Source organism: Lissotriton helveticus, chromosome 9 (assembly GCF_964261635.1).
Source record: "Lissotriton helveticus chromosome 9, aLisHel1.1, whole genome shotgun sequence".
NCBI lineage: Eukaryota > Metazoa > Chordata > Amphibia > Caudata > Salamandridae > Lissotriton > Lissotriton helveticus.
The window spans coordinates 522,637,920-522,650,272 of NC_136070.1; the positions used below are offsets into that span (position 1 = coordinate 522,637,920).

Sequence of the window (12,353 nt, forward strand, 5' to 3'; positions counted from 1 at the left end):
TTCTGCCTGGCTTTGGGGCAAGTCTTAGCCAACCAGAAATCCCAGTTCTAACAATTATGTACTAAATTGAATTTCTGCTAGCATAACTTGCATTTATGTTGTTGTTTATTACTTTCGCCTCTTTCTCATGTTTTTCATGCAGTTTGAGGGTAAGATGGTGTAATATATATTTTGCGAGTGGGAGTCACGTGCTATCGCATGAATGGTTTCATCTTTTTTGAAGTATTGCGTATGTTGTATCTGTTTAAAGTATGTCTCACGAGCGCTGAAGTTCAGCTGTTACGGTGTCCTTGGAAACGCCATTCTGAGCGTTGGACACATAGCTGCTGGACAGCTTCTTTCGTAGGTGTTTCCTACTTGGAATAAAATCTTCTAAAACTTAACTGCTGCGTCCCTCTCTTCACTACAGATACCCTACTCTCTATTCTTTTCACTTTCCTCAAGCTTACCACACACTCTACTCTTCCTGATAGTCACCCACTATTGTATCTCATACACCCCGTCTCACATTTTCCTTTCCCATATCTTCTAGCCTAACCTTCTTCTCACTACTTTCTCTCAAAGACCACCTTTTCTGTCCCACATACTCATCTTTCCTTCCCATTTTCGCTCCCATGCACGCTCACACTCCTACCTCTCAATGAAATGCTCATCTCACAAACACATGCACACATTACATTCCCTCTTTCAGATCCCCTTTTCCCTTGCAACCCCCATTTAAGTGCCCTGTCACACTCTCAACACACCTTACACCATGCTTTCTCTTGAACATATCTCTCCTTATCTTCTCAGTTCCTGTTTCTCACATGCTCTTTCACTTTTTTTTGCTTTCTTCCTTTCACTAACACACACACTCAATGGTTGCTGTGTTTTGTTGTTTCCTATCACCAATTCGAATGTTGAATGATTATTTTTTTTTAATTGCGCCGCTGAAGACAAAGCTGTGATCTACAATTTGTTAATATCAATTCAGAAGTCCTGCTGAGGAGGTCTGAACAAAAATCCTATGCAGGATTGTAAACTTAAATCAATGCAGTGATGACTTCATAAGGAAACATGGACATTCAGTTAGGAAACTGGAGCTAAAGGAAAGTTTGTGGTCATTGACAACTTCCTGGCATTTGTGTTGATTCTTCGGCTTTTCACATATTGAGAAGTAGGTCATTGTTATTTGGAACAGCCCAACCACAGTCCCTAAACAGCTTAAGTAACTATGCTCTATGCAGGCATGCAGGTGCCAAAAATGATGCAAAAGCTTTAAAAAGCTTTTAAACGAGCATGCACCAGGCTCTTCGCAGTCCCAGGATTGGTGCTCTAGATGTTCAAAATATTGAAGCCCCATCACTGGCCAGGCGGCTGCATGAGCAAGCGAAATGAACTATGCGTATAGAAGCCACATTTCTCCTACTAATGCCCACATACCCAATGTCAAAACATACGGACTAAAGGGAGCTGTGTACCACTAGGAACAATACTAACCTAAATTTGTGCACAATGTAATAATCCGTAAATTACACCCTGATTTACTCCCATAACCTACATGAATAGTCCACTGAAGTGGCCAAAATGTGGCATGTTGGTGCTATATATCACTGAAAAAAAGAAATAAAACACATAATTGCACCCATAAATTCCCACAAATTGCCAGACATTAAAAATTGTAAGGGGCACTGTCTTTTATCACAAATTACTAAGTGACTGGTGGTTAATGTGTACCCTATTATATCAAATCAAGTTTTGCTTTTCAGTGTAGAGCATACCATATACATGTTAGAAGAGAGAATCACATTGAACTCTATTGATTATGCAAACTGGCCAAAAATAAAATTCTATAAAAATTGCATACCTTCTGATTCTAACTTTTTCAGTCCATACACTCTGAGACGTTTGGGCGAAGAAACCAATGGCGTTCTCTCTGAGGAGGTGGGGGAAGAAGTTACTGTGGTGATTCTGGCTGTTTCCTCAGTCTGTATTTTTGTTCCATCAAAGAGATTTGCTGACTCTGAAACAACTGAGGGTACATCAACCGAATCTGTCATGACGCCTGTTGCAACCACAAACAAAAGAAAGAGAAAAATAATGCATAGCTTTACTATTGTTTGTGTGCAAAGATCCAGACCTGTACATTTGAGAGAATTTTTAACTACAAATCAATATTGTATACTTTATCTCACATTAAATACCATAGTTTAGTAACAATTCCATTGTGAACATGAAGACATCTGTAGGACACAACACATCAAGAAGAATCAGTAAAGATGTTAGTGTTTAGTTCCACGTACTAGTAGTCAACGTATGGAGTCATTTGTAAAAGAAGTTGCTGGGTCATCATCAGAACTGAAAATGTTGTGAGGAGCTGTGGGGAACAATTCAGGAGCGGGTTATCCAGTCCCTTGAAGGGTTTCTTGAATGAATGAAATAATCTATTTCCAAAACACAAGAAGAATTTGGCAAGATCCTTGTGTGTGGAAAACATTAAAAAAACAAAATCATGAAAAAGCTCCAAGTTCCTTAGACTATTGCGGCTTTCCCTAAAGATCTCCCAGATTCAATTCGAGATTCATGATTTTCGATTGGAAATGTCTTCCATATCCATGCAGACTGATGAATTCTCTTTGCGTTTTGCCATCTAGCCTCTTCCATTAAATGGAATTTCGGATGAAACTGGTCAAAGTCAGCGTTGTACCCAACTACAGATATAGATATACTGGAAGTCTGGAAATAGGTGATTGTAGTAAACAGACAGCTATTTTTCTACCTGTTCATACAAATCAGTCATGAGGTGGAAACGTTTTACAATGAGTATATAGTGACACTTTGTAGAAAACTGGGGAAGTCCATAAAGTTGTGGTTGACCTTTCTGGCGTCTCCCAGGGGTAGAATTGTGCTGACTAAAATGATATGGTTCCTAGGCTTTTATATGTTTGCCAGTTCATGCCCATGAAGAACTGACAAGATGTTGTCCTGCTATACAATGTATGCCTAAGTATAAGGTTTGGCTTATATCTTTATACATCCCTATGTCATGCTATGTAATGGACCTATGTATGTAAAGCACTCTGATACCCCCGGGTCTAGCTAGCGCTATATAAACGTATAAAATAAAAAAAATTAAAAAATAGAATGTTTTCAAACACTTGCATTACCTTCAGGGTAATAGTTCTAGGTTAGAAAAGTGGCATGGAAATGAATAAATAGTGTCCATAATTTCTGGGAGCAAGGTGGGATGGCAGTCCCAGATGTGGAAGCGAGCCAAATTCAGTATGTAGTTTCATAGATCACTGGGGCACTGCTATAGCCACAGAGGTATTTAAGGACATTGAGGCACCTACAGATCTGCTATTGTTACCACTGACAAGTGATTCTAACGCAAACAGTCCTACTTTTATGTAGGTTTTGGGAAAGGGTTGTCAAATTGCCCAGACATAAATAAATGTATATACCAGACTCACGGTTCTGAAGGAGAGCGTTGATGAAGTGGCATCATTGTAGTTTAATTCAAGGGGAGGTACAGGTGACCTGAGTTTACCAACACATATGTATGATAATGGTAGATCTGTGACAAGTGGAACACTCAAAATATCCTAATATATGCTGACACTGCAACCATGTTTTGCAAAATGGACAGACGCACCCAAAGGATCTGTAGCTTCATGGCAACTTATCTCCAAGCTGTATGAAGCATGTTCAGCTATAAGTACCAAGGCTATACGTACATTAAGTTAACTGGTTTGTGGTTTGTGGGGGGGGGGGGGGGGTAGAAGACATGCAAAGCCAATATGCACCTACTGGATTTACATGTGTCCAGAAATTATACATTTAAATTTGCACACTATAAATGCAGACAAAAAGCTTACATGACACCCACAGTATTATGCTCGCTTAGCCTCTTAAGCCAGAGCTAGTTTCGGAGTGCTACAGGTTTATGAAAGATTTGGGGTTCATTTGATTTTGTAGTTGGTCTGGAAGTGTATGTCCCTTGTGTCAGCTGTCTGGATGGAGCTAACGTATCCTTTCATTGCAGAAGGTTAAGCACTGGCCCCATGTCCCAGACTTTATTTGTTGGGGATGGCCCCAATTAGGAAAAAGTTCAAATAGCACTCATTTTGTACAAAAAGAAGTCTGCTACTAGTTGGGGAGAAGTGTTGCTAAGGCCTGTAAGTTATATGCTGGCCGACTAAAATGCCAAATGGATACAAGAAAATGGGTGATTGTTGAGGGAGACCTCAGAGACGGAGGTGGTAGGGTCAGGAAAAGAAAATGCAGTCGGCTGAAAAGATAATCAGAAGCATCGAGATACATTCCATGGGTGTAGTCAAGAAGAGCTAAGGATGCTTACACTTGTACAAGGAAAACCAAGACGGAAAACATCAACCAAAGAATTCTGTGGATGCAGGCATCATGCCTGCCTACTCATAGGAGCTGTTATGATGAGGTGAGGTAGACTTCCAAGGTGATTCTGAAGGTTTTCCCAGCTTTAGATAGAACATGTAGTGAGCCCAGCTCTGTGGGCCAATGGAGGGGTAGCCGACAATCAGGTAAGCTGACAACTGTCAAATCATTCGCCATACTACCCTTTTGTATTAGATTGCTTGTTGTCACCCAGCAATCAACTATGAAAAGGCAGGGTCTTTGTGTTCAGGCAGACAAGTTTGGAATGATTTTGGTATAACCTATATAGTTGTAGCAAGTAAGGGTAAAGGTCAGGATGATGGCGAAAGGGATCCAGGTTGGAATTTATAATCAGAGGGACAATAATTGAGTCCTGAAGAACACCAGAATCAACACTGCCAGGGAAGGAAAAGTACAGGGGAAGGGGGGTGCCTTGCGCTTACTCAAAGAAGGAGAAGGAAATAGATTACAAAGTCTTACCCTGGGTGAGCTGGTGCAGTAGAGTGTTAAACTGTAGGTCAAGTAGGATAAATCTTTATGGAAAATGTCATTTTCTTCAGTTTTGAGGTCACCTTGGATGCTGATGAAAGCTGCTACTGTCCCCTGATTATAGATGAAGGCCAACTTTGGAGTCAGGGAAAAGTTATTTATTTAAGCTAACTCATTAGGCTGCAGGTATACCTCTTCTTCATTTAGCTGGGCCACAACACACACATTTTTCAAGACTTTTTCCTGTAATTTGACACCTCCATTAGGTAGCATAGGAAGGCTACCACACCTTGCCTTATGGATGCACCAGTTATGCCAACGATTCAGATGTTTGGCATGGGGCATTAGGATCATGAAATTCAGGGGATAAAAGTGCTACAGGATGCATTCAGTGTGGCTCTGGAACCTCAGTAAAAAAAGAAGGTGTTTTTACGATTATTTTTTAATAATCAAATAAAGAATCTTGATGATAATGGTGATGATGAAGATGGTAGAAAAGGAAGACTGGTGAACATGTCCTGGGGCAGGAAGGTGTCACAGAGCAGCTGAAAAAAGGGATCAAATCTAAGTTCACATAATCCAGAAAAGTTGATTGAGGAAGACAAGCAGCGTAAGTGGAGTAGGAGAACTCTTGGCATTCTGTGCTGCTGCCGTACGTATCCAAAGTTGCTGCTTATAGCATTTCTATCTAACAGGTCTGTTCCATTCCTCCACATGTGCTACAAGGCATGGTATGCAGTTTTGAGAGTAGCACACTCTTTGACAAACCATATGGTAGGTGTGGATTTTCTGGCACAGTGAAGATTTGTGGGCTGGGTGAGGGTTTTGAAGGCATCGGTGAGAAATAGGTCAATGATTTAATGACAGTAATTAAGGATGTGAACTTATTTAGAGGTTCAATGGCAAGACATGGAGTCTCATAGAGGACATGGAAAAATACTTTCTACCACATACTAGCAATTTTCAGATAAACTACATTTGTGTTTATTTTGTTCTGGGCTGAGGTGTTGATAGTAAATGGGATATCATGGTAGTCAGTCCAAGGAAAAGGGTATGGCAAAAAAACTATCCAGTGGTCTGCAAACATGTTATCAAGAGTGTTGACAGCTAAAAGGATTGGTCAATGACCTATTGATATAGTTGCAGTGCTTATAATTCGGACAGTATTCCATTAGTTGAAGCAATGCTGGGTCGGCCAAACCAGAGTTGAATTTGCAACAGAAATCTAGCTTACAATGGTAGAGGATAACAGTTGCAATAGAGTTGCACAAGGCTTTAGCAATAGTTTCTTGCATGCGGGAGGTCTCTGTTCGTGTTCGAAAATGTACCAGGTGCAAAGAGAGGGAGAGTGCTTCTAACAAGAAGGAAGTCACATTCAGCAGCAGAGAAAGAAAGAAGGGGTGAACGTCAAAAGGTGTGTATGTGTGCTATCGCTATGCAATCCGCTTGTTTGGGTGATTCTTGAGAAGGATCATGGAGCTCAGAGTCATTGCATCATGTATGGCAGGCGACGTTGTTTGCCTGACAGTAAAAAATAAGTAGTCAGATGTCCTCTCAGAGATCTAGTTTGTGATGCAATACACGTTCTCATATAAGGACCTTCCTGAGGGATATTTCCTCAAAGGGGGCAATGGAGATTTAAATGGCGTGGGGTGCGATATAAGCAAAGCAGACTATCACTGAAGGATGTGTGGGTGAGGGGAGGAAAGAAGGGAGAGGAAGGGACATTGGAAAGTAAGCTGTGGTAAGCAGAGCAAAATGTTTTGTGATGGGCAGGAGAGTAGGATGTTTAAATTAATATTAATCAGTTTTATTATCCAGTCGGCTAAAAATATTTTTAACAGAGGTAAGGATTTGAAAGGGAAGGCAAAATTAATTTGGGAAATCTAGAATAGAATATGTTCAAATTAATGGAATCTCAGAATTTGCAAATATATGCTTAGTTGAGTGTGAAACAAGGTAAGTAGATGGTAGACTTTTTGTAAAAGCAACAAAATCTTGAAGAACCAAAGATTACACGTTTGAGCATGATTAAGTCACCCTCTCAAGACTATCAAAAAACAAAAACCCAAATTCCATTTCACAAAATTAAATGGTACTTACTCTACACAACAAAAGAGCTGGTACCTTACCACAACAACTTTATGTTTTCAGATAATAAGTAATCGCAACATCAGAATAGTAAAGAATTCACCACCATACAAGACTAGGTTCCACAAGCCATAAAACCTCTCACACTAAAACCAGTCAGTTCCTCGGTTCGGTAAGACTATTGTTTCATTGTAAAATTACCAGAAATGGCTTTTATCTTTACAATTCGCTACTTCCTCAGACTACAGCAACATCTAGGCAACTGGGGACATTTTGACCCTGCCAAAGAGGGCTTTCTGGGATCCTAAGCACCCTTTCCGCACGTTTGCCACAATATATGACAGAATGAGGATGAATGATAACTCTATGGATTCGATTTTGATGCTGACTAAGTCCTAAACTACAGCATGATCAACTCTGTGGAAAACCCATCAGTTTATACCCTAAACTGGTCACCATTCCTAGACAACTGACGAAAGCATGTTAAACATGTTAAACCTGGCCAAGAACTGTGTTTTCTCCAGATGGTCTCACACAAGATTACGCATCATCATCTATCATCTCTCATGGGTACATAAGACACTTGTTGAATCTGAGAAGCATCAAACCAGACCTGATAAATTTGCAAAGCACTTACAATTGAACCCTTGCTTTGTGTCCATAATCGAATAGTAAAACTAGAAAAAGAATGAGTTGATATAAACCCATTTATGTGAAACTAGAGCAAGTACAGCTATATATACCTTTGGGATAAGTTGGAATGCATTCCTAAGAAAATGAGTAAAGTCAGGGCTGTATTGGTAGCACTGCCTTCCATCTTGTTTAACTACTTGTTAGAGACAGGTGCGGTTGTGAAGGATTTCAGAAAGCGGATGTAATACCAGCTTATGAATGTAGACGTATGGAGGAGAGGGGCATCTTTATGCCTCTGGGTCTGGCCTTGGTGGTGAGGAATTTAATGTAAACAGTAAAGAAAGAAAGCCAGGGGATTGACTTGAAGCCATCAGATTACTGGATTTACAGGGAATGGTTTCACTAAGTGACCAGAATCACTTGCAATAGCTTTACATAATCTGGACCTAGGTCAGTGAAGAATGGAGGATGTGATGTGGATTCCATAGATGACACACTTTTTACATAGAAGGCTCTGGAGTGAGCTACATAATCTCAGTGTGCATGGCTTAGAAAAAGGAGACAGATTGACTCTGAAGACCTAGGCCAACCAGCGGAAAGGTTCAAAGATGGGAACTAGGAACCGCCCTTAACAACACCTTTGTTAATGATCATTCCGAAGGAAGGGAGAAAAGTGCTTGCGCCACTGCAAATATCAATAACATCTGCAGCAGAGTACATAACCCACATGTAATGGAAAAATATGTGAAGGGGTGTATCAAACCTCAAAGAGATGCTAGAGATGTGCAACTTCTTTTCAGTTGCTAACTGGTCTGTCCTTCATTTGCGGTGAAGAAATCTTGGTAAACAATGAATACGGGTTGACCCAGGGAAAGGATCTGATGCATAGAGGAAAGGGTGTGGTACCGGAATATCGTACTCTAAATATTGTCATATATAAATGTTGTGTCCTTAATATAATTTATAAGAATATTGCCCCTTTGAAGTTACTAATCAACATTCTAAACCAAATGGATCGATATTTTTGTAAACTATATTTAGAATAGTATATTTCTGTCAAGTAATGCTTCTGTATACAATATTCTGCCATACAACTGGGGGAAGTACTATAAACAGGAGAAGGAAAAAGTGTTCCCTCTGGTTACTTATGTTGTGAAGCGTCACCTTCAAATACTACCACCTGAAACTCATGCAGTATCACAAAAATTATCAACTCGTCTCTGTAGCAAAGGAGGTTTCCTTAGAGCTCGTAAAAAGTGGCTCCACTCTTAATGAAGCCACATCCAGGTCCTGAACAACTATATTACTGCAAAGTGTAGCAAAGATTATGCAGACCTGCCACAGAATAACCTCTAACCGACCTTCAATCTGGGTTCTGCATGAGGAAAGGGCTGGAACCCACTGAGAAGCATGTCAGAGAAGAACATCTTTCTTTCCTGGTTCAGGGTTAGGCCTTCTTTGTATCCTGTGGCTCTTTCGGAGCCATCTATTCCTAGTGGTATGATTTACGTCTCGAGAAGTGACTACCTGTGCATCACTTAGGATCCATACATAGAGATGCCAAGCTAGATATCCCTACTAGACTCCACTCCTTGAGGTGAGCCCCCCTGTATCCTTGAGTAATCATCTAAGTCCATCCTGCCCTAGAGATGACAGGCTCTCCTAAATCCTGTATCCGTGCTAGAGATTATTACAAAGGCATGTGCTGCTGTTACTGGCAGTACAGGTGAAAAAGTGCACTAGCACTGGTGGTACTGACGGATGTACCAATCCCTGCGGTTGTGTATTGCTTTATAAATCTTTGTCTTTTAGCTTTGCCAATGCATTATTATTCAGAGCTTCGCGTTCTCTTGTAAAGTTTCTAGACGTGTAATGTCTTGAATACTGAGCTGCGTCTGCCAGGGGCAGCACGTATTTTCCTAGACTCTCAGTAGTGTGTTTCTCCTCAAGAGCCTGCAGTAGCAGTACTTGTAGAAACAGTGGATGAACTGCTAAGAATTGTCCTGATGGCACTAGGACTGATGGTGACTTAGGTATGTATATGTATAGAGGTAGCACTAGAAGAAATGGTGCCAGAGCTACTGAGGCACGCCTGAATGTTCCTGGCACTGCACTGACAGTGACTGGTTTAAATGCATTGGGCTGGTGTTACTGGTACAGTTAGGGACTGGGTTACTACAATGATGTGGGTTTTGCAACTGGTGGTACAGAGCATCGATGATGAATGAGTCATAAGGTCTTCACATAGCACTGGTGCTGATGGCAACTGAGTTGCTAAGGACTGAATCATAGTACTGTCACTGATGGTAAGTGGCTAATATGGCTTGCATTGACAGTATTTGTCAGTAACAGAATTTCTAAGGCATGGACTGGTGGTACTGATAGTGACTGCAGTGGTGGTACTGCCACTGGTATGAACTTAGTTACTAGTCATCTACTGTTGGCAACGGACCCGATGGACACAGGGTTACTACCACCTGCACCGCACTTCTGGAACTGATGGCGGAGTTACTAAGGATTGTATTGGTGGTACTGGCACCGACAGGAACTGAAATGCTAAGGCTTCCGCTGGCCATACTGCCATCTACCTTTATAGCTATAACGTGTTCTAATGTGCAATATGGGCATAGCAGATCTTCTTTTCCTATCATAATATATAGAAGCATATATCTCCGCTTAAAACCACCTGGAAATTGGAGCATGCTTCTTCTCTGCAAATTATGACATGTTTTTACTTTAAAATGTCCCTGTCTGCCGCTGGCATTACTCCATCAGGTCATGACATTTTTGCAAGACCATCTGTAATGGAAGACTTGCCTATCAGCACCCCAAGACTGCAGCAGTCACTTTACCACAGCACTGTGTCTCCCCTCTCAAGTCAACTCCCATGGTTTGAGCTCACCAGTGGGGTGGGGGCGTTTATCAAGCACTACGCTGTGTGTAAGAGCTATGACGGTCTGCAGTGAATAAAATGCCCACGTGTTTCAACTGAACTACTGTGAAGCCCAAACCATTTGACATGTGGAGTGTGATAAAATTAAGAAGGGCAAAACCAAGCAGGCACTAAAGGAACCAAAGGACTACAGGGACTCAACCCCTTGACTGGAAACCCATCTATTCCCTAGTTAGAGATATATCCAACAAGGTGATGCAATGAATTATCCATAGCTTTGGCAAAGAAATCAAATAGGGGGCTGTCAAACACTGGTCATGACAATTTACACCTCAGCTCATGTATTTCCTTTGTAGAGAACAAGTCAGAGCATGGAGGCCAACATTCAGGAAATCAGGTGCTATATACACAAAGACTGTCCCGGCACCCAAACATATCAACAATATTTCAAATCTTGTGGGGACAGACAGAATGGCATGGAATTCCAGTACCACACTGAAGTTGGTAGCGCCTCCGAGCATCCTTCTGTCTCTGTGTCGGTGGTTAAGCCCTTTCATCAAGTCAAGAGTGAGAGCATCATAACTTCAAGAGCTACTGGACCATGTATAAGGCTAATAATGAAGCGTGTCACAAACTATCACTGAGACATCTTTCAGCAGCCGTCTACCGACTCCAAACATCCACATCATTGTGAACTCTCAAGATGAGGACAGGTTGTTGACATTTTGCCAAGAATATACATCTAAGGGCAACTTTGATACGCTTAACAGTAGAAATATTAAATATTCTCAAGTTATTAAAAGAAAATGTAGGCATAGGAGCATAGAAGCACAAAAGCTGCCGAGTGCACCACATTTAGATCCCTATCACACCAAGATCAAGAGAAGCAATGGTGGTAAGGTAGATAAAAGGCAAGAATGCAGCCATGGTGTTTTATTATTAATCATTTTTTGATATTTTCAGTATTAAAGTGCCAGACAAAGAATTATCGCTACTCACACGCATTGGAGCAAGCAGCTCAGCATAAATCCGTTATACTTTCAGAACAGGGGCCCACCTACTGTGCCTTTAAAAAAAAAATATGTGAAAGTGCAATACTGGGTCTCCTGTTAGCTGAGCTACAAGAGTGGGCCGAGGAACAGGGAATTATTCCATTCAATCAGACAGGGTTCTGTAATGAAACCAACACAACAACTAGCATCTTAACAATGTCATTTCTTATGGATATGGCAAAGGCAACCAAACAGGCATTGCATTTCTCCTTCATAGATTTCAAGGCTCCATTCGACAACATAAATCGGACAAGGCTGTGGAAAAACTCGCTGGTTGGATAATCTCCAAAGCTCTCCCAGACATGCTAATACAATTACATACTGGAAAATGGGCGCATGTAAAACTGGGCAATTGCACAGATCTTTCGAGGCATATCCCTACTACTAACGGGCTTAAACAGGGCTGTGTGCTTGCACCAACCTTTTCAAACTGCATAAGGCAGATTTGACACAATCCTTAAACTTATGCAATGCACATGCTCCAAGAATAGGTGGCAAGGCCTTTCCCAGTATCCAATATGCGGAAGACGTGGTCTTGAATAGCCACACGCAAGTAGGCTTGCAGCACCTCCTGAATGCACTAGAGAGCTATGCCACAGAAAACTTCCTGGAAGTTAATCTTGACAAAACTAAACTATGTCCATAAAAAGATCTTTTAAAGGATCCTGTGCATGGCATCTGGAGAACATTGAAGTTCAGAATGTCGCAAACTACAAATATCTGTTGACAGTGGTCAATTGAATCAATCAGAAGGAAAGGATTGGCCTTAGCAACATCTCTGAAACAACTAAAAACTAAATTGA

At 41.1% G+C, this 12,353-nt stretch overlaps 1 protein-coding gene across 3 annotated transcripts in view; it reads right to left on the reverse strand.

Annotated features, from left to right (window-relative positions):
- The window catches only part of ARMH4 (armadillo like helical domain containing 4), a 607,261-nt gene that overhangs the window by 425,420 nt on the left and 169,488 nt on the right, over window positions 1–12,353 (reverse strand). For all 3 annotated transcript variants that reach the window (XM_078660370.1, XM_078660369.1, XM_078660371.1), the window contains exon 3: window positions 1,847–2,044. In XM_078660370.1, coding sequence (XP_078516496.1) covers window positions 1,847–2,044 — 198 coding nt within the window. The remainder of the gene's footprint in view (window positions 1–1,846; window positions 2,045–12,353) is intronic.